The sequence below is a fragment of the Rhinopithecus bieti genome, unplaced genomic scaffold (assembly GCF_001698545.2).
Source record: "Rhinopithecus bieti isolate Rb0 unplaced genomic scaffold, ASM169854v2 scaffold_61298, whole genome shotgun sequence".
In the NCBI taxonomy this organism is placed as follows: domain Eukaryota; kingdom Metazoa; phylum Chordata; class Mammalia; order Primates; family Cercopithecidae; genus Rhinopithecus; species Rhinopithecus bieti.
The window spans coordinates 1,205,104-1,228,268 of NW_016823727.1; the positions used below are offsets into that span (position 1 = coordinate 1,205,104).

The window sequence follows — 23,165 nt, forward strand, 5'->3', positions numbered from 1 at the left end:
GAGACTCCGTCTCAAAAAAAAAAAAAAAAAAAGATGCATGATGCGAGGGTTCATTATAATGTCTGTCTAGTTTGGCAGATCTTTCATTTGAAACCACATTTTTAAAAAGATGTTATTAAAGGGAAAAAAGTTAGTACATCACCAATATCCCCAGGAATGTTACAGCAAGGTGGAATTTGAAAAGATCCATGCAGCATAGCAAGCCATGGAGAAAATTAGTGTGCCATAATTTCACCTAATTCCTGTGCCATAATTTTATCAATCTATTATCCTTCCTGTTTAATACTTTTGCTCTGTTTAAATTTATTTTCAACCTTAAATGAATGGCCCATGTGCAGCAGTCTGAATTTAAGTCCCAGATCCATCAGCTATGATCTGGGCAACTTTGGGCCAATTCTTTAACCTTTTGGGACTAAAGGGTACCATTTATAGATAAAAAAAGAATAGTACTCATAGAATTGTGAGGATTAAATAATTTGATACATGGAAAACATTAGAATACTGATGATATTGAGTATTATAATAGCTCATAATAGCCATGATGAGCACATAATAGCTCAGTGATCATTTATTTATAGCTAGCAAGATTTCATTTCTATGCTCTGAAGTATTAAATCATGGTGTTGGGAGTAACCACTATAGATTACTTAGGCTAGTGAATTTGTAAAACCCCTAAGACAGATGAGTGACTCTCTTCTTAAAGACCCACAGCACTCAACCATGTGTAGATTTTACTTTGACTATCATGTAATTCCTTTTGTGTCTTGCTGGTGTCTGTCTTGCTTTAATCTGAAAGCTCATTTTCCATGTTGCAGCTTCATGGACATAGATTGTACAAATATTTGTAGAATTCACACTGTGTTCCAGGTACCACTGGCATTTACTAGAGATAAGCAGTACTCAGGTTCTAAGCTTCTATGTAGCCCACATTCTTTTCTTTTGAGACGGAGTTTCGCATTTGTTGCCCAGGCTGGAGTGCAATGGTGCTATCTCGAGTCACTGCAACCTCTGCCTCCCGGGTTTAAGCAATTCTCCTGCCTCGGCCTCCCGAGGAGCTGGAATTACAGGCACCCATCACCATACTCAGCTAATTTTTATATTTTTAGTAGAGACGGGGTTTCACTATGTTGGCCAGGCTGGTCTCGAACTCCCGACCTCAGGTGATCCACCCACCTCGGCCTCCTAAAGTGCTGGGATTATAGATGTGAGCCACCGTGCCCAGCCTCAAATTGTCTTCTTGAGGGCCATAATTAAATCAATCCTGACTCTCTTTGAAAAGCAACTCCAAGTTTTTTATTTTCCTAGCAGACACTCTTTTCTATTGTTTTGGTCTAGTTGTTTGTTTTGCCTGAATCTTTTCCCATTTCTTTCCATATTTCTTGGAGCATTGACCAAAATTGGTTTCCACATTCTATCAGGGATCTCACTGATATATCGTATAAAGGAAGGATTAATCTTTAACCCAGCAGTGTTATGTCTCTTTCCAACACATCCTGTGATAACACCGCCTGGTTGACTCATTCATTTTGTGGTCAGTGGAGACTCCCAGGGTTCCTTCCTCTGCGTTTGTGCCTGCCTTTCCTTTCTCTTCCTGTATTTATATTATTATTTTATGTTATTAGTTGTGCTGTATTGCAGTAGCCCTGTTAAATCTTTATCCTTTTTTTTTGTTGTTGTTAAAAAAAGGACTATTTCTTTAATCATGGACATTGTTTTTAGTGAAACAATAGATAAGACTTTTTTTAGTGAAACAGAATACAAATTTTTTTCATTATCTCAAGCATTTACCAAGCCTTTATGTGATTGTGTTACAGACATTCCCGTTATACTCATATTTTAAAATGTACAATAAATTATTGTACATGTTGACTGGTAACTCTATTGTGCTATCAAATACTAGATTTTGTTCATTCTATCTCTGTTTTTGTACCCATTAAATATTCCCAATACCCTCCACCCCAATCATGGACACTGAACATTTTTTACCTGATGCCACTAGTACTAATAATTTCCCTCCTTTAGACTTCTCAGCCACGCTAACGAATTTTCTCTCTCTGTCTCTTCATCTGGAACAACAATAGTAATAATAGAATAGTCTCTTTCTTTCTAGACACTTGTTAATCCATCTGGCCACAGCCTGGTGAATGCCTTTCTCTTAAGTAATTTGCTTTCATAGTGGTAAGAACACAGTCTTTGGAGTCAGATTGCCTGCATTCCCACCACTTACTAGCTCTGTGATCTTGAACAACTTACTTAATTTTACTTTGCCTTAGTTTCCCCGTCTGTAAAAAGAGGAGGAAAAAAAGGGGACACTTGACTTTATTTTCTAAGATTATTGTGAGTATTAAGTGGTTATACGCTGTTTAGAACGGTGCTTAACACAAAGTGAATGCTTTGTAGATTTTTACCTATTATTGATTTTTTTTTTTTTTTTTTTTTGGGACGGAGTCTTGTTCTCTCGCCCAGGCTTGAGTGCAGTGGTGTGATCTCGGCTCGCTGCAACCTCCACCTCCCGGGTTCACGCCATTCTCCTGCCTCAGCCTCCCGAGAAGCTGGGACTACAGGCGCCTGCCACCATGCCCGGCTAATTATTTTGTACTTTTTTTAGTAGAGACGGGGTTTCACCATGTTCACCAGGATGGTCTTGATCTTCTGACCTCGTGATCCACCCGCCTTGGCCTCCCAAAGTGCTGGGATTACAGGCGTGAGCCACCGCACCCGGCCTTTTTTTTTTTTTTAAGATGAAGTTTCTCTCTTGTCTCCCAGGCTGGAGTACAATGGTGTGATCTCGGCTCACTGCGACCTCTGCTTCCCAGGTTCAAGTGATTCTCTTGCCTGAGCCTCCTGAGTAACTGGTGTTACAGGCATGCGCCACCACACCCGGCTAATTTTGTATTTTAGTAGAGACGGGGTTTTGCCGTGTTGGCCAGGCTGTTAAATTCCTGACCTCAGGTGATNTGAGCCACCGCACCCGGCCTTTTTTTTTTTTTTTAAGATGAAGTTTCTCTCTTGTCTCCCAGGCTGGAGTACAATGGTGTGATCTCGGCTCACTGCGACCTCTGCTTCCCAGGTTCAAGTGATTCTCTTGCCTGAGCCTCCTGAGTAACTGGTGTTACAGGCATGCGCCACCACACCCGGCTAATTTTGTATTTTTAGTAGAGACGGAGTTTCTCCATGTTGGTGAGGCTGGTCTCGAACTTCTGACCTCGGGTTATCTGCCCACGTTGGCCTCCCAAAGTGCTAGGATTACAGGCATGAGCCATCGCACCTGGCTGCTATTATTAATTTTTATGAAAATAAGCCAGCCAAATCTTAAACATCTCAAGTCAAGCTTTCTGTAATCTTACCAATAAACATATTGTTTCTGGCTTGCCTTTTCTTATCTATGAGTAAATATGAAACTTATTTACATGTAAGGTAGTATTTTGTTTTAATGGGAAAACTTGAAATTTGGCATCCTAAGACCTGGGTTTAGTCTTAGATTTGTCACTTACTAACTGTATGACCTTGGTTGAGTAGTTTTTTGAAGTCAGTTTATTTACACAAATATCACTTCACAATTGATTTCAGGTGACTTGAAAAAAAATGTGTGTAATAACAAAAGTCAAAAATTTTTTTTAAAGAAATCGGGGTGTCAGCATGTAAACAGTGCTGGAATCACTGGATATCCACCTGCAAAAGGATGACATTGGACCCCCTTCCTTTCAACATACACAAAAACTAACTCAAAATGGATTATAGACCTAAATGTAACAACTCAGGCCCAGTGCGGTGGTTTGACTGGGTGTGGTGGCTCACACCTGTAATCCCAGCACTTTGGGAGGTCGAGGCGGGCAGATCACTTGAGGTCAGGAGTTCGAGACCAGTCTGGCCAACATGGTGAAATCCCATCTCTACTACAAATACAAAAATTAGCCCAGTGTGGTGGTGCATGCCTGTAATCCCAGCTACTCGGGAGGCTGAGGCAGGAGAATTGCTTGAACCCAGGTTGCGGAGGTTGCAGTGAGCCGAGATCACACCATTGCACTCCAGCCTGGGTGACAGAGCTAGACTCCATCTCCAAAAAAAAAAAAAGAAAGAAACTCAAACAGTAAAAAGATCAAAGATCAATCACCCAGGCTTAAGGATCTGAATAGACTAAAGAAGATATGCAGTGACCAATAAGCATGTAAAATGTAAAAAGGTGTTCAACATCATAAACCATTAAAGAAATGCAAAGCAAAGCTTCAGTGAGGTACCACTGCACACCTACTAGGGTGGCCATAATCAGGAAGGTGTACAGTAACGAGTGCTAGTCAGGATGTGAAGAAATGGGAGTCCTTGTAGGATCTAAAATGGTGCAGCCACTTTGGAAAACAGTCTGGTAACTCTGAAAAGTTTAAATATAGAGTTACCATATGACCTAGCAATGCTACTCTTAAGTGTCCATCCAAGAGATATGAAAACATATGTCCACACAACAACTTGTAGAGGAATGTTCATAGCAGCATTATTCATAATAATCAAAAAAGTGGAAAGGGCCAGGTGTGGTGGCTCATGCCTGTAAGCCCAGCACTTTGGGGAGGCCAAGGTGGGCAGATCACTTGAGGTCAGGAGTTCGGTAGCAGCTTGACCAACATGGTGAAACCCCATCTCTACTAAAAGTACAAAAATTAGCCAGGTGTGGTGGTGCACATCTGTAATTTCAGCTACTTGGGAGGCTGAGGCAGGAGAATCGCTTGAACCCAGGAGGCAGAGGTTGCAGCAAGCCAAGATCATGCCACTGTACTCCAGCCTGGCCCACAGAGTGAGACTCTGACTAAAAAAAAAAAAAGTAGAAAGAACCCAAATACTAATCAAATGATAAGTGGATAAACTAAATGTGATATATTCCTGTAATGGAATAATATTCAGCCATAAAATAGGAATGAGGAATGACTGATAATGGGCATGGAGTTTCTTTCTTTCTTTTTTTTTTTTGAGATGGGGTCTTGCTCTGTCATCCAGGCTGGAGTGCAGTAGTGCAATCATGTTCACTGCAGCCTCAACCTCGTTGACTCAAGTGATCTCTCGCCTCTGCCTCCTTAGTAGCTAGGATTACAGGTATTCACAACCATGCCCAGCTAATTGTTTTTTTTAAAGACATGGTCTTGCCATGGTTCCCAGGCTGGCATCCAACTCCTGGCTTCAAGCAATCCTCCTGCCTTGGCCTCCCAAAGTGTTGGGATTATAGGCATGGGCCATTGCACCTGTCCTGAATTGTATACTTTAAAGGGGTAAAAACATATTTTGTGGTGTATGAATTATTTCTCTACAAAGCTGTTATAAAATAAGCCTTGCTGAAGGAAAAACAGTAGTACTAACGGAAGATTTGTACAGAGTTATGTATATCATGTAGTCCTATTCATTAGCTGAGGATGGGCCACAAATTTGGCTTTCTAGCAACTCAGGAAAAGTCGGTGATATCAAGCTGGGTATGGTGACTCATGCCTATAATCCCAGCACTTTGGGAGGCCAAGGAAGGAGGATAGCTTGAGACCAAGCTGGGCAACATAGTGAGACCTTGTCTCTACAAAAAATAAATAAGATTAGCCAGGCGTGGCAGTGCAAGCCCCTGGGAAGTTGAAGCTACAGTGAGCTATATTCAGGCCACTGTACTCCAGTCTGCACTCCAGTCTGAGCAACAGACTGTTTTCTACCTATTGTAGAAAAAAAAAAAAAAAAAAACAGAAAATTAAAACAAGCCAGGTGTGGTGGCTCACACGTGTAATCCCAGGACTTTGGGAGGCCGAGGTGGACAGATCTCTTGAACCCAGGAGTTCAAGACCAACCTGGGCAATGTGGCAAAACCCTATGCCTACAAAAAAAACAGACACAAAAAATTAGGCAGGTGCTGTGGTTCGTGCCTGTAGTCCCAGCTACTCAGGAGGCTAAGGTGGAAGGATCGCTTGAACCTAGGAGATGGAGGTTGCAGTGAGTGGAGATCACGCCACAGCATTCCAGCCTGGTCAACAGGGAGGCCTCATCTCACTTAGGAAAAAACAAAATTGGCCTGGCTCTGTGGCTCATTCCTGTAATCTTAGCACTTTGGGAGACTAAGGCAGGTGGATCACCTGAGGTTGGGAGTTCGAGACCAGACTGACCACCATGGAGAAACCAACCCATCTCTACTAAAAATAAAAAAATTAACCAGGCATGGTGGCACATGCCTATAATCCCAGCTACTCGGGAGGCTGAGGTAGAAGAATCTCTTAAACCCAGGAGGTGGAGGTTGCAGTGAGCCGAGATCATGGCATTGCACTCCAGCCTGGGGTACAAGAGTGAAACTCAAAAAAAAAAAAAAAAAAGGAAAATTGATACGGATCTGACATAGGTACTGTTTTTCTTCATTTTGCATGAAGAAAAGGAGTTTTATACAAGTTAAGTAACTTGCCTTGGAACCCCATGTTGGGGTTTGTAACCCAATCTGTCTCTACTAACAACCTGGTACAGCCATGGAAGCTGAATGATGTCAGTGGAACATGTTGAGGTGAAATACCTAGCCATGCTGATTTGTCCTGTTCCCTTTTCTAAATTTTATTTTATAATTTTGGTCTTTCCTTTCAGGGCTTAAATGCTTGTTTAAAAAGTAAGATGTATTCTACTTGTTTGTGGTTAGAATAATCATCCTCTTCATCTTTCTTATATATCGATTTCCTTGTTTTTTAAAAAAATCTTCTTTGTAAAGTAGCTCATATGATACATACTTTCATAAAGAAAGGGCGAAAACCTAAGGGAGCATTGTTTAGAGATTAATCATGATGTCACCTCATTTTTGAAATAACTTAATGATAAAGAGATGTTTCTCAGGCAAGTCTGGATGTTAACATTTTTTGTTTTTTATTAGAACTCTAGAGTAGGATAGAAGAGTCCTTTTAATAATTCCATTAAAAAGTAATAGATAGGCTGGGCAGGGTGGCTTCTGCCTGTAATCCCAGCACTATGGGAGGCCCAGTTGGCTGGATCACTTGAGGTCAGAAGTTCGAGACCATCCTGGCCAACACAGTGAAACCCCATCTCTACTAAAAAATACAAAAAACTAGCCGGGCGAGGTGGTGGGCGCCTATTGTCCCAGCTACTCGGGAGGCTGAGGCAGGAGAATGGCGTGAACCCGAAAGGCAGAGCTTGCAGTGAGCTGAGATCGGCCACTGCACTCCAGTTTGGGCGACAGAGCGAGACTCGGTCTCAAAAAAAAAAAAAAAAATACAAAAATTAGTCAGGCACAGTAGTGTGTACCTGTAGTCCCAGCTTCTCGGGAGACTGAAGCAGGAGAATTGCTTGAACGCGGGAGGCGGAGGTTGCAGTGAGCCAAGTTTCCCACCACTGCACTCCAGTCTGGGCAATAGAGCAAGACTCTGTCTCAAAAAAAAAAAAAGGAATGGATAAATTTCACTGAACGTCACTTGTAGTGAACAAATGTGAAATGATAAGAACACAATTAAGAATTTACAAAGCTGGGCTAGCATCAAGAGATCGGAACATAAAACTAGATTTCAGATCAAAGATTCCGTTTTGGAATTTGTTTGACTTATTTTGTGACCTTGACAGTTATTTCATTTGTTTGTGGCTCATGTTTCAACTTCCACAGCAGTGTACTTTTGGGAGACGCTGTTATTTAACAGGAAACTGCTTTGAAATGCAATATAATTTAAGTGAGGATTTTCGTTAGCTGAAAAGTTGAGATGCCATGGGGTGTGTGTTTTTCCATCGCTGTTTGACTTGGGTCAGAATCAGTCATTGTTCTTACAAGTTGGAGATAATATAGAGCTTTTAATTTTTTTTTAATTTATATTTGACTTTCTGTCCACTTTGAAGATAGTAATCCATTGACTTATTTCTAATAATTTTTATACCTCTTTATTTAGCCCTGTAGCTTTCCTGGTTTAGAAGGTAAAATGGACAATGGAATATATAGACTCCTAGAACCTTAGAATTGGAAAAGACCTCAATCATTTAGTCCAACCTCCTACTCTTTTATGTGATTAAAGCTTTTAGTTCATTTGAGTTTGCATTTTCATGTTATGCAACACATCTTCAAAAGCAGTGTGCTCTGTCTTAGATTCTGAGAAGGTGGCAGCCATCCTTGTACACATTTGCTTATTCATAAATATGAATTGCACAGTGGACCAAGCAGCGTGCTATGTGCAGAAGGCTACAGGGTGAATTAGATCAGAGACTAGAGGGAATTCAGACATTTCGGCAAGTAAAAACAGTCTACTGGGTTAAGTCCTATAAACATTACATGAGCAAGAAAGTTGTCTTGTCCTTTGAAAGTGGGAGGGAAAGAATATCAAGGCAGCCATCCTGAAAAAAAAGTTGGAGTGTTGTCTTAAAGAACGTGTGGAATATGAAAGGCAGAAATCTTCAGGGAGAAAAAGTGATCGGGAAACAAGTCAAGGCAAAAGGAAAGGTATATGGTCAAAGGGACAGACACAGCAGGGCAGAGCACGGCTGGAGTTGCAGCATGGTGGGGTAGATAGTACACAGTGTGGAGGAGGAGGGAGGAGGTTGGTGAAGGCAAGTGGACACATCGTGAAATGCCTAATATACTTGGCAAAGGAAACTTGGATCTTTGTTATCCATCTGTGATAGGGAGCTGCTGACATTTAGCCTGAGAACTAACCTGGTTATATTTGCATTTTAGAAATATTCTAGTGGCAGTGTACAGAAGGGGTTGCAGTGGAGTAAACACAGAGCCAAGGAAACCTCTTAGGTTGCTGTAATAGTGAGGGCAAGACGTAAGGAGGCAACATCGAAGGAGAGGAAAGGATCATTTAAGATTTAAATCTTCAGGACACATTGACAGGACTTGACTCAGTTGTAATAATAAAAGGTGACTGGGGACAAAAAAGAAGAGTCCAGGTTTCTGGCATTAATGAGTTGGTATCTGCAGTAGCTAGTATGGGAGTAGCTGATGGATTGTGTTTAAACAGTGATTTGGAGTCATCAAATGCTTTATTCTTTGTGAAGCCTTTCCTGCTTGACACACCTCTGCCTGATTATGGTCTTTCTCTCCTTCAAGGTGGCAGCACTTTTCATAGTTGTGCTTATATATAGTTATTTATATATTCGGTTTGTTTCCCTTGTTCACTTCTTGAAGGATGGGGCTATTTATTTATTTATTCATTTTTCGACAGAGTCTCGCTCTGTCACCCTGGACTCACTGCAACCTCTGCCTCTCAGGTTTAAGCGATTCTCATGCCTCAGTCTCCCAGGTAGCTGGGACTATAGGTGTGCGCCACCGCACTCAACTGATTTTCATATTTTCAGTAGAGACAGGGTTTCACCATGTTGGCCAGGTTGGTCTCCAACTCCTGGCCTCAAGTGATCCGCCCATCTCAGCCTCCCAAAGTGCTGGGATTACAGGTGTGAGCCACCGCACCCGGCCAACTAGGGCTATTGTTACTTATCATAGTTCTCTGTAGCCTTGAACTCCTGGGCTCATGTGATCCTCCTACCTCAGCCTCTTGAGTGATTAGGAACTACAGGCATGTGCCACCATGCCTGGCTATTTTTGTGTGTGTGTGTGTGTGTTTTTCAGCTCTCACTATGTTGTCCATGCTGGCCTTGAATTCCTGTCCTCAAGTGATCCTCCTGCCTCCCAAAATGTTGAGATTACAAATGTGAACCACCGTGCCCTGTGTAATTCCCTCTTCTGACATCTACTTTTAATGCTCCATTTTAAACCTACACAATCAGAATTTCTAAGACAGTACCTGGGAATCTGAAATTTAAGATCTGTGATTCTAATGATCACTAATGTTTTCAAATTTATGTGTAGAGCAGTAAATGGGCTGGCGGTAGAACTGTTTTATCTTACTAACTTTGCTATCAAATGATGGAAAGTCAGTTACGAACTTCAGATTTTAAAATGAAAGTGTAAAGATGGTACTGACTTCTTTCTCTTGAAAATGATCTCAGAATAACAGGGAGAAGAAATACACATTCTGTGCTCAATGACATCAGGAGACAATAGAAAACCCTGTCGACCTAATGGGAAAAAAAAATGAGGCATGTTAATATAAGTACAGAGTTTATGTGGGCCAAATTTGAGGACTACAAGCCTAGAGCATAGATTCAAGACTCCTGTTAGGAGCAGTTACAAGTGGGGTTTTTGTTTTGTTTTGTTTTTGAGACAGAGTCTCGCTGTGTTGCCCAGGCTGGAGTACAGTGGTGCGATCTCGGCTCACTGCAACCTCTGCCTCCTGGGTTCTAGTGATTCTCCTGCCTTAGCCTCCCTAGTAGCTGGTATTACAGATGCTCGCCACCACACCCGGCTAATTTTTGTATTTTTAGTGGAGACAGGGTTTTACCATGTTGGCTGGGCTGGTCTCAAATTCCTGGACTCAAGTGATCCACCCGCCTTGGCCTCCCAAAGTACTGGGACTACAGATGTGAGCCACTGCGCCCAGCCACAAGTGGGTTTTTTTTTTGTTTTTGTTTTCATTTTTGTTTTTGAGATGGAGTTTCACTCTGTCACCCAGGCTGGAGTGTGATGACACAATCTTGGCTCACTGCATCCTCTGTCTCCCAGGTTCAAGCAATTCTCCTGTCTCAGCCTCCTGAGTAGCTGGGATTATGGGTGTGTGCCACCACGCCCAGCTAATTTTTTTATTTTGGGTGGAGATAGGGTTTCACCATGTTCGCCAGGCTGGTCTTGAACTCCTAACCTCAAGTGATTCACCTGTCTTGACCAAAAGTGCTGAGATTACAGGCATGAGCCACCATGTCCAGCCACAAGTGGATTTTTTCGTTTGTTTGTTTTGTTTTTGTTGAGACGGAGTTTCACTCTCATCACCCAGGCTGGAATGCAATGGCACGAGATCTTGACTCATGGCAACCTCCACCTCCTGGGTTCAAGCAGTTCTCCTGTCTCAGCCTTCCGCACAAGTGGAAGTGCACATACCTAAAAAATTAAAGGAAAAGAAGAGGCAATTCCTAAGCTGTTTATCAATAATTTTATATTAAAATACCATAAGCTATTTGATTGACTTTACATTGTTCTTTGTTTCACAAATTCTAGGAACATGGAGACTGGGTGGAGGCGGCTGGTCAGGGACAAAAATACGTTTAAACTGTTGCACCTGGGCATGGGGGTTGGTACATTACTGAAGTCTCATACTCATGTTTCTCTAGGCCTGATAAATTTTGCGTACCTCACATAGCTCAGATTGCTCTGAGCTGTTTTTCATTTCTCACACCATATGAGTAAGGGCTACCGTGCCCGCCAACAATAGATAAAGGTTCCAGTTGGTCAACATCCTCACCAACACTAGGTATTTTTTTATTTTTTTTTTACAGCCATTGTGTGGGTGTGAAGTATGTCATTGAGGTTTTAATTTGCATTTCCCTCATAACTGTGTTCAACAACTTTTTGTGTACTTATTGGCCATTCTTATATCTTCTTCGGTGAAATGTTTCTTCACACATTCACATCTTTTATCTCTTTAAAAAAAATTTTTTTTTTTGTAAATAGTAGTGAGATCTTGCTTTGTTGCCCAGGCTGGTCTCAAACTCCTGTACTCAAGTGATCCTCCCACCTCAGCCTCCCAAATTGCCAGGGTTTCAGGCATGAGCCACCGCGCACAGCCTTTTCGTTTGTCTGAAATTTGTTTTTTTTTTTTTTAAGAGCCAGGTTCTCACTCTGTCGCCTAAACGAGTGCAATATTGCAATCATAGCTCACTGCAGCCTGGAATTCCTGGGCTCAAGTGATCCTCCCACCTCAGCCTCCCAAATAGCTGGGACTACAGGTGTGTGCCATCATGCCTGGCTAATTGTTTTCTATTTTTTTGTTTTGTGAAGACAGGGTCTTGCTATGTTACCGGGGCTGGAGTGCAGTGGCTCAATCATGGCTCAGTGATCCTCTTACCTCAGTCTCCTGAGTAGCTGGGACTACATGTGTGCACCACCATGCCCAGCTAATTTTTGTATTGTTTTTAGAGATGGGGTTTCACCTGTTGCCCAGGTCTCAAACTCCTGTGTTCAAGCGATCTGCCTGCCTTAGCCTCCCAAAATACTGAGATTACAGGCGTAAGCCACCACTCCCAGCCCTATCAGAGTTCTTAATGTATTCTAGCTACTAGTTCTTTCTCAGAATCATGATTTGCAAATATTTTCTCCAGTGTATGGCTTATCTTTTTATCTTCTTAATGATGTGTCTTTTGAAGCATAAACAATTTATGAAGTTCCATTTATCAATTTTTTTTATCAGTTATGCTTTTGGTGTCATATCTAATAACTCTAATTCAAGATCATAAGGATTTTTAAAAATGTATTCTTCTGGAAGTTTACGGTTTTCACATTTTTAGTTAATTTTTGTGTGGCATAGCCTCCTCTACACAAGTCTGTGTAATGCAGGGCCTGGTAGATAGAGCAAGGTCCTAAGAAGGAGAGGAAAAAAAGGTACAGAGTAGAGACCTAACAAAAGGAGAGTGATAAAAAGAGGAGAGGAAACAAAGGGTAGATGCCAAAAATAAATTAACAGCTACTTAAAATTTCTGTGTAGAGATGGTACACATTTTAGCTGACTCCGGTAATCAAATGCGTCTACACCTATAGTGTGCCTGCATTTCTTTAAAGATACTGATGAGATCCCCTCTTGATCTTTAAGGGGTGTCACATTATTTGGAAATGAAGAGTCGGGGCTTCAGTTCCCTAAATGGTTTTGGTTTCTGTTTTCTCATTTTTAATGCATTTGTAACTTTAATTTTATGTTGTTGTTGTTATTATTATTATTATTATTTTTACTAACGACATGGTCTTGCTATGTTGCCCAGACTGGTCTCAAACTCCTGGGCTCAAGCAGTCCTCCCAACTTGGCCTCTCAAAGTGCTGGAATTACAGACATGAGTCACCATGCCAAGCTCATTTCTAATTTAAAATTTATACACTGTAGTTTGTAAACATTAAACTTTCTATCTACAGATTATATGGAGAACCCCATTGTGATAGAAAAGTTTGGACTTGCTAAAATATTTTTTCAAAATAACAGTTATCCTTGTGTGTGTATGTGTGTGTAGACACTTATGTATGATTATTTAGTGCTTGATACATGGTCTACCAGGTCAAAGTCAGACTGTGCTTAAGAGTGCAGTCTTCCTAAGGAATATAGAGCTATGTGTAGTTTAAAAGGTGAGTGATCACGCCTGTAATCCCAGCACTTTGGGAGGCTGAGGCGGGCGAATCATGAGATCAGGAGATCGAGACCATCCTGGCTAACATGGTGAAACCCCGTCTTTACTAAAAATACAAGAAAAAAATTAGCCGGGTGCGGTGGCACGTACCTGTAGTCCCAGATATTCAGGAGGCTGAGGCAGGAGAATCTCTCCAACCCGGGAGGCGGAGGTTGCAGTGAGCTGAGATCACACCACTGCACTCCAGCCTGGGCGACAGACTGAGACTCCGTCTCACACACACACATACACAAAAGAATTTCATTTCAGCTCCTTAGAATAAAACTGCCTTGACTCTACGAACATATATCTAAAAGGGATTTTAAGGAAATTCGGAGAGCCTGTGACTGTAGTGTTGACTTATATTTGGTATAGATTGAAGAAGAGGCCTATTCAGACTATATTTAAGTTGTGAGTTAAAATACCTTTACTTAAGGTGAAGTTCTCATCTACATTCCTGTTGGATATTCACTAATTTCTTTTTTTTTAATTAGTTTGTTTGTTTGTTTTTGTTTTTGAGACGGAGTTTCACTGTTGTTGCCCAGGCTAGAGTGCAATGGTGTAATCTCGGCTCACCGCAACCTCTGCCTTCTGAGTTCAAGCGATTCTCCTGCCTCAGCCTCCTGAGCAGCTGGGATTACAGGCATGAGCCACCACGCCTGGCTAATTTTGTATTTTTAGTGGAGGCGGGGTTTCTCCATGTTGGTCAGGCTGGTCTTGAACTCCTGACCTCACGTGATCTGCCCTCCTCGGCCTCCCAAAGTGTTGGGATTACAGGTGTGAGCTACTGCGCCTGGCCAAATTCTTAAATTATTTGTACACACCCAAATAACTCTTCTTCTGGTATCTATCTGTAAGGGGCCATTCTCCCTGTAGCCTTTTTAGTTTGTGACTTCCATTTTGAACCACTGATGGTTGTGTCCTAGCAAGGTTCTGTAGCTACTCAGAGCAATTTATCAACCCAGCTAATGACAGTGAAGATTACTGATTGCTCTCAGCTACTTCTGTGACATGGTTTATCCCTCATCCAGTTCTCCACGTTTGCCATTTGAAATGTTATATAGTATGAACTGTGTACTAGTAGGAAAGTTACAAGTATCAGAGTTAAAATTCGTGTCTGAGGAGCTCATAACTGATCTTCATTATTCTTTTATGAGTTCATGCTCAGTGTGCTCTTATCCACAGGATGAAGATAATGGAATGAAAAGTAAAGTTCATCATATTGCCAAGGAGATCATGAGCTCAGAGAAAGTGTAGGTATCTAGTTTACAATTCAGAAGACTGTTTTCCCCCCATTGGCACATTTAAAACATTTTTTCATTGCTGTTTTTTACAGGTTTGTGGATGTGTTAAAACTTTTGCATATCGTAAGTATCTGCTAATTTTTTTTTTGAAGTCTAAGAATATTCCCTTTTGTACTTTCCCTACCCCTAGAAGTTTTCAGCATTACTAACTTAATGATAGACATTTTCTAAAATGTATGTATTTCATGTATATGTAGATAAGATGATTTCTGAAAGAGTCTTAGTAGCTATATGTCCAAAGTCTTCAAACTTTATGTCTTCATAACAGTTTTTAAGGTGATAATATATTTTCTTAGGCATTTGCTGAAGATACTTGCTATTAGAGTTTTGCATTAGCAATACATGAAGAATATCATTATCATTATCCAAAAGTGTTTTTCTCCTATCTAAATAAGCTCCCAGAAACAGACTTGAAATAGATAATTTTCTTACTGTTTTTCCTTTTACCACCTCCATTTAGGAGAGATTAGAAATAGACATTTTTACAACTAAGTTTTAGTTGTATTTTCCGTTTTTTAAATTGTCAACTTTTTTTTTTTTTTTTGGTTTGAGATAGCGTCTCATTCTGTTGCCCAGTACCATCTTAGCTCACTGCAGCCTTTCAACCTCCTGGGCTCAGGCAATTCTCCCACCTCAGGCTCCTGAGCAGCTGGGACTACAGGCACTCACCACCATGCCCAGCTAAGTTTTGTATTTTTTGTAGAGATGGGGTTTCGACATGTTACCCAGGCTGATCTCAAACTCACGGGCTCAAGTGATCAGCCCGCCTTGGCCTCCTAAAGTGCTGAGATTACTGGCCTGAGCCACTGCAGCTAGCCTATAATTATCAACTTGAACAGACTTGTTAGGAAAGAATTACGATGTGTGTCTGGGTGCATATTCATTTTTCTCATGCGCTCCTTTGTACTTGCAGGTTTTCACAAGTTTCATTATGCACTGGCAGTTAAAGTGCTTTTAGTGTTACTTTATTTCAATTATATTTAGGCAAGATATTAAGACTTAAGAAAGGGGTAAAACAAAAGGAAAAGGTAAATGAAACAATAAAAAAAGGAGTTGAAGTGACAGTTTACTTATGTGGTGGTATAATTATTAACATCATAAATTAGGCTTAATTGTGGAGAAATGAAAGGTTCATCAAATATACATCAATTTATGTCTTGGCAAACAGTATCATTATTTTCAGGTTTTCTTTGAATGGATACATATGAACATGAAAAGTGGGTTACACTTATGGATGATTCACATTCACTAAATGATTACCTGTGCTCTGTACTTGGTCCAACAGAAACCCAGGGGCCTTGCCTGGTGTGGTGGCTCACGACCGTAATCCCAGCACTTTGGGAGGCTGAAGCGGGTAGATCACCTGAGGTCAGGAGTTCGAAACCAGCCTGGCCAACATGGCGAAACCCCATCTCCACTAAAATACAAAAATTAGCCAGGTGTGGTGGCGTACCTGTAGTCCCAGCTACTTGGGAGGCTGAGGCAGGAGAATCACTTGAACCTTGGATCCAGAGGTTGCAGTGAGCCAAGATGGTACCATTGCACTCCAACATGGGTGACAGATCAAGACTCTGTCTCAAAACAAAACAAAACAAAAATAGGGGCCTGATTCCTATGTGAAAAATCTCTAGCTTTGGAAATTCTTAAAAAATTCTTAACCTTGCTAATTTGTTTTGAGAAAATATTTCCCTGTGAATAGTTTCTTATGTTGACTTTTGGCTATATTGGTAATATTGGTAAGTTCTCTCTTTCTCCTTTTTTTTTTTTTTTTTTTTTTTTAATGAGTCAGAGTCTCACTCTGTCACCCAGGCTGGAGTGCAGTGGCACGATTTCCACTCACTGCAACCTCTAACTCCTGGACTCAAGCGATCCTCCCACCTCAGCCTCCTGAGTAGCTGGGACCACAGGCATCCACCACGCCAGGCTGATTTGTTTTATTTTTGGTAGAGATGGGTTTTAGCCACGTTGCCCAGGCTGGTCTTGAACTCCTGAGCAATCTGCCTACCTCAGCCTCCCAAAGTTCTGGAATTACAGGCATGAGCCACTATGCCCAGACAGTTCTCTTTTGTAATAGATTTTCTTTTTTTAATGATAGGACAAAGCTAGGCATGGGTAGCACACACCTCTAATCCCACCCACTCAGGAGGCTGAGCCAGAAGAATCCCTTGAGCCTAGGAGTTCAAAACTGCAGTGAGCTGATTGCACCACAGCATGCTAGCATGGATGACACAGCAAACCCTCTTTTTTTAAAAAAAAAAAAAAAAAAAAGGACATTATTTTGTCACCCTAACAAATTTGTTGAGTGTCAAGCTTATTGTCATTTCATATAAATTATAATATGTCTGATAAATAAGTGACTTTTCAGAATGAATTTCTTGTATATTTGCTGCTCTTCCTTGAACATCCCCACCACACTGTAGACATGTGATATAATTAAGTACAAGTAATAGGAAGGTTTTTTTTGGTTGTCTTATTTGCTCTCTGATGGGAGCTAGACTTAGTAAATAGCTCTGTAAAAATATTATGTAAATGTGTGAATAGTATACATTAAAAAAATATTTGGGCTGGGTGCGGTGGCTCACACTTGTAATCCCACACCTTGGGAGGCCAAGGTGGGTGGATCACTTGAGGTCGGGAGTTCGAGACCAGCCTGACCAACATGGAGAAACCCCGTCTCCACTAAAAATACAAAAATTAGTCGGGCATGGTGGCGCATGTCTGTAATCCCAGCTACTCAGGAGACGGAGGGAGGAGAATCACTTGAACCCAGGAGGCAGAGGTTGCGGTGAGTCAAGATTGCGCCGACTCGAGATTGCGCCATTGCACTTCAGCCTGGGCAACAAAAGCGAAACTCCGTCAAAAAAAAAAGTGTGTGTATATATATAATATATATATAATATATGTTAAATATATATGTATAATATGTTAAATATATATAATATGTTAAATATATAATATATATGTTAAGTATATATAAAATATATAATGTATGTTATATATATTTGGAAGGGTTTTTTTTGACAAAGATGGACTGGCTATATAGTATTAGCAAGGAAGCATCTTTGCTTCACTAATTTCTTTAGGTGGAGACATACATCCCCTTGAAAATTTGAGAGGCTCAATAAAATCCATAGAGGCAGAGGCAAGGCTACCCTAGGCATCCAGATGTCTGTTACTAAGTAGAAAAGATTTTTTTTTTTTAATGCATTGTAAAGGACTTTCTCAGTTCTCATGTTTTTTTCCGTGTTAAAATCACTTCATCCTGTTTTACTGAATACACCCTGTCTTTTGAGTCTTGTGAACCATTTTCAGCATTTCTTCTTTAGTTGTAAAGAATCTTCCTCTAGCTTCTATTGACATGGCTACCAAACCTTCACTCTGGAGGAGCTTCTTTCACGTGAGAACTGTCCTTCACTGAATGAAGCTCATTGTTCAGAGTACCTTTGTTTTGCTGCTGAAGTGTTTTCCCTACCTTGGTTTGGTATTTCCTTCTCTTTAGATGCCTCTGTTTCACAGTTCTCTTTCCAAGCCTTCAGGGACTTGTGGAGAGAGGGAGGGAAGGTGACTCGTGGATCTTAAATGATGTTCATCTGATCATTTAACTTAACCAAATCTCCTTTAGTTAAATAAATGGTGTTCTGTTGAGTGCTCTTTATGTTCCTTCCAGCATGCTATGTTACATCAATTATCTGTTTTAACCTTCATAACAACCCTATCAAGTAGATGTTATTCCTATTTTTTTCAATGAAGAAAGTAAGCTAATTGTCAAAAATAACCCACCATTTAATGGCAAAACCAGACTTTGAAGTCTGGTCTGTCTGACCCCTTGTACTCAGTTGTTCTTTAGTAACTGATTGAAAATTATTATTTGAAATCTCTACCATGCTGTATAGAATATAGTATATCTTTGGATATATTAGCTTGCTTTCAGAATTCTTTTAGTCGCCCTGGAAACGAGAGAAACTTGTTTTTCATCTTCTAAAGATGAAGATGAAGCTAGATCTTGGTCACTTAGAGATACTATGATGATTGCTTGTTAGTGTTATTAAAGGAGATTAGAAACTAGACATAAAAGATTGCTTTCAGTTATGTTTTCTACAGTTTTGCATTGATGATTATGCACCACTGATGATTACATACCGTATCACCGGGTCTACATATAGAGAGGGAAGAATAATTTCATTGGGAAAATATTTTCATTTTAAAAACAAAGTCAAATGGTTAATGTGGGGACTTTCCCACGTCTACTTTTACTTCATAGTTTCACACTCATTTCTGCATATTTATCATAGCACTTTGACCCCCACAGCTGCTTTGCTTTTGCTTAAAGTGAAGTGATTCCTGGTGTCCTTCATGAGGACAGGGAACCTTGTAGAGCTCCATGTCTGTCCATATGTTCCTTTGGTCTTTGTAATTCACTGGGTCATGGTAGTAGTGCAGTAATGCCCTGAGGTCAGGCAGCTGGGTCAGGACAGCTGGTAATTAAGTCACATACCCCTTGTTGGTGCTGGAGATATAAAGCCTGACCCCATGAACAAGGCCATCTGTTTTGTGCTTCATTGCCTCAGATGCTCGTACTTGATTTTATTTGCATTGCTTTTTTGCTGAGGTCTTCCCTAAGTGATTCAAGCTGGCAAGGCTGATATGTTAATATCTCAAAAGAATTAAAGATCAACTTAAAGTTGATCTGATTCTTATTTGTAAGTTTTGGGGAATTAGTAAGAATAATATTATCATATGCTTCATAATTCAGAGGCCCATTTCTAGTTCTACAAATTCCACATTAAACAAGCATTTGCTTTTTATGACCAGAAACTACAGTGTAGGTGGTTCAATTTTGCATGCAGAATATTCGGTAGGTTTTGTTTTAAGGATGAAGTCTAGGTACTTGATGCCAGCAAACTCTACAGCTAACTAACATTTTCACACTCTTAACTCCTCCCCCCACTACTTTAATATTTTTTTTTACCTGGCTTTTCCAGTGTGAAAAATTAAACTCTGGATCTAACTTTTGAAGGGCTAATCCTGCTGTCTTGCATCCTCACTGATTTCGTCAAGGTTTTGGTGAATTTAGATTCTTCTGCCTCAAAATAGCTTTGCCTCTGGCTTTTAAGTGTCATCACACTTTCCCAAATTATCCTGGTTGTTAACATTTAGAAAAATAACCAGACATATGTTGTAATCATCCTTTTATTAAAAAAGGATGTCACCTCCTCCCAGTGGCACCAGTTTTGGCAGTGGTTGAGGTTCATGAAGAGCTGAGAAGTTAAAGATTCTGCTAGTGGTTCCTGTGTGAATTAGTTACATCTGGCAGTGGGGCCGTAGCACACAGCTGTCAGGAAATGGTGGCCCAAGAGGTGAGGGAATGAGACTGGGGCCAGGGCTGCTGCATGTGGTTATGGAGGCCATAACTGGGAGTGGAGCCCAATTATTCGATGACACTTGTCGAAGCAAAAGCACAGTATGGCAGGCTTTATTCAGGACTATCACAATAGGCTTAGGGGGCCTGGAGCAGGGGCTGATGCCTGTAATCCCAGCACTTTGGGAGGCCGAGGTGGGCAGTTCACTTGAGGTCAGGAGTTCAAGACCAGTCTGGCCAGCATGATGAAACCCCGTCTCTACTGAAAATACAAAAATTAGCTGGGCATGGTGGCATATGTCTGTAATCCCAGCTACTCGGGAGGCTGAGGCAGGAGCATCGCTTGAACCCAAGAGATGGAGGTTGTAGTGAGCCGAGATCGTACCACACTCCAGCCTGGGCAACAGAGCAAGACGCCATCTCAAGAACAAAAAACAATAGTCATAGGGACCACTGCAATGGGATTTTGCAGTAGTGGAGAAAGATTAGGCTCAACTCCAAATATATTATGGGCAAGTGGGAATTTATAGCCAAGGAGGAGCAAAGTGGGAGTTAGTGGATGGAAAATTACTAAGAAGAAACTTCAGGAGCAAGGGAGATTCTGGCTTAACCAACTTAACGGGATTCTTGTAGAAGACGGACCAGCCAGGATGATCATACATCACCTGGGCAATGGTAGAGGATGAAGAACCCGAACAATATCAAGGGTGGGAGGTTCTTGCTAAAACTGGATTTTGTAAGAAAGTGCACAGATGGGCCTAAGAAAAGATTCAGGAACCTGACTAGTACAGAATCTTTGTCAAGTGCTTACTTAGAATATGTAATTCTCTGACTGGGCACGATGGCTCACGCCTGTAATCCCAGCAGTTTGGGAGGCTGAGACAGGCAGATCACTTGAGGCCAGGAGTTCAAAACCAGTCTGTTCAACATAGTGAAACCCCATCTCTACTACAAATACAAAAAGTTAGCCAAACGTGGTGGCACACAACTATAATCTCAGCTACTCAGGAGATGAGGCAAGAGAATGGTTGAACCTGGGAGTTGGAGGTGCAGTGAGCTGAGTTCTCGCCACTGCATTCTAGCCTGAACAACAGAACAAGACTCTGTCTCAAAAAAAAAAAAAAAAAAAAAGGCCGGGTGTGGTGGCTCATGCCTGTAATCCCAGCACTTTCGGAGGCCGAGGCAGATAGATCACCTGAGGTCAGGAGTTTGAGACCAGCCTGGCCAACATGGTGAAATCCTCATCTGTACCAAAAAGTACAAAAATTAGCCAGGCGTGGTGGCGAGCGCCTGTAATCCCAGCTACTTGGGAGGCTGAGGCAGGAGAATCACTTGATCCCGGGAGATGAAGGTTGCAGTGAGCTGAGGTTACACCACTGCACTCCAGCCTGGGCAACAAGAGCGAAACTCTTTATCAAAAAAAGAAAGTAAGCCGGGCGCTGAGGCTTACGCCTATAATCCCAGCACTTCGGGAGGCCGAGGCAGGCAAATCACCTGAGGTCGGGAGTTCGAGACCAACCTGACCAACATGGAGAAACCCCATCTCTACTAAAAATACAAAATTAGCTGGGCGTGGTGGCCCATGCTTGTAATCCCAGCTATGCGGGCAGGAGAATCGTTTGAACCTGGAAGGCGAAGGTTGTAGTGAGCTAAGATCGTGCCATTGCACTCCAGCCTGGGCAACCAGAGCGAAACTCACTCTCTCAAAAAAAAAAAAAAGGTAACTCTCTGGGTTTCATGGCTATATAGTCTCAAAATTCTTATAGTCTTTATTAAGTGTACTTCTACTATTTTAATTATTAAATTTCTATTTTATACTGACATACTACTTATAATTTAAAAGAAGACATCATGGGCCATCAGTCCATTCCGAGCTGCCTAAAAACTTCCAGTAGTACTGGGAAAAGCAGAGTTTTGCCTGGTGTGTGACAGGGGCGTCCATTTAGAGGCAGCCATCTCACTGGTCAGTTCAGTTTGTATTTGGCTGGTCTCTGTTAAATGTGTCTTAAATAAACAAGTTCCCTTTTTGGCAATGGTGGCAGACATATGGAATGCAGGGTCTGGCAAAAGCTGTGTCAAACCAGGTCCTTAAGTTACTTAGCAGCTAACATCACTGTCACTGTCATGGCAGAGGAAATACCTTCCAACTGGGAAACAAAAGTTATCTTGCTGCCAGGAGACAAATATAGTCATCATTTATTCTACCAGAAGAAAGAGTGGTGCTTATTGCTTTGCTGAGCAAGGAACTCTTGCATCCAAATTATATCAGTCACTAAACTGGTCAAAACAAAAGCAAAAAAGATAACCATAGAGGATGTTTAACTATTCTGCTTTGAATACATTATTCATGATGCATAAATAAATGTATTCTATAGCCCTGCCTGATAGCAGACAGCCTAATGATTTTCAAAAGTGTTAAGTGGCTTTATTTTATCATAGTAGATGTGAGTGCTGATTGAAGCAAGCTGTTGGGAGGTGAAATTTGGCTGATATCCATTTGGTTTCTGGAGATGTTCTGAGTGATTTTCTGGATTAGAGCTTATAATACTATGAGAACTAAATACTCTTATTTTATATGATACTAATTAGGTATACAAGATAGTCCTTTAGTTACTGGTATGAGTAGTTGGCTCCTTTGGGCTAATGTGACTGTTGGATCAATAAACTTAGTCCCAGGTACTGAGTCCTAAGTGAAGGGATTTTTAACATTGATTAAGCATAAGAGGATTGGACTTCTTCAAAATAGCCATCCTTTAGAAAAGAATCCTTTCACATACTTTAAGTTATCTGTGAGGTTTTGGCTGTCCAGAGTTTAAAAAAAAAAAAAATCATGGTTAATATACGTATTTTAGGGGCAGGTGTTGAAAAGATCAGTGGAAGGAACAGTATCTTTTTTGGTTGATTTCATTTGCCGGTAAATTCCTGAAGGGAAAGCATTTGGAAATAAAGGTAAGGGAAGATAAGGCCTATTAGTCATTTACCCAAACTTTGCTTTCAGATTTTAATTAAAACTGCTGTTTCTAAAATGGAAAAAAATCTTTGTTTTTGAATTCTCAAGGACTGTGGAACAGATTTCACTCTGTTTTACTTATATCTTGAGGCCCACCCTTAGGGGACAATGAAATCTAGGCAAATACTTATCTCCTACCCTACCCTTTCCAAGTCCTCTGGAGTAATAGGGTGTGGTGGTATTGACATATATTAAAACATGGTACAGATAGTCTAGAGAACAGTAAATGAAAAATAATATGTGAAGAGAAAGATTCTTTTTTTTTTCATTTTTTTTGAGACAGAGTCTCGCTCTGTCACCC

At 41.0% G+C, this 23,165-nt stretch overlaps 1 protein-coding gene across 1 annotated transcript in view; it reads left to right on the plus strand.

The window, feature by feature from the left end:
* Positions 1–23,165, plus strand: part of FGD6 (FYVE, RhoGEF and PH domain containing 6) — a 144,308-nt gene that overhangs the window by 49,712 nt on the left and 71,431 nt on the right. Inside the window, exons 4-5 of the mRNA XM_017861741.1 lie at positions 14,377–14,444; positions 14,528–14,558. Of these exons, the coding sequence (XP_017717230.1) occupies positions 14,377–14,444; positions 14,528–14,558 (99 nt within the window). The remainder of the gene's footprint in view (positions 1–14,376; positions 14,445–14,527; positions 14,559–23,165) is intronic.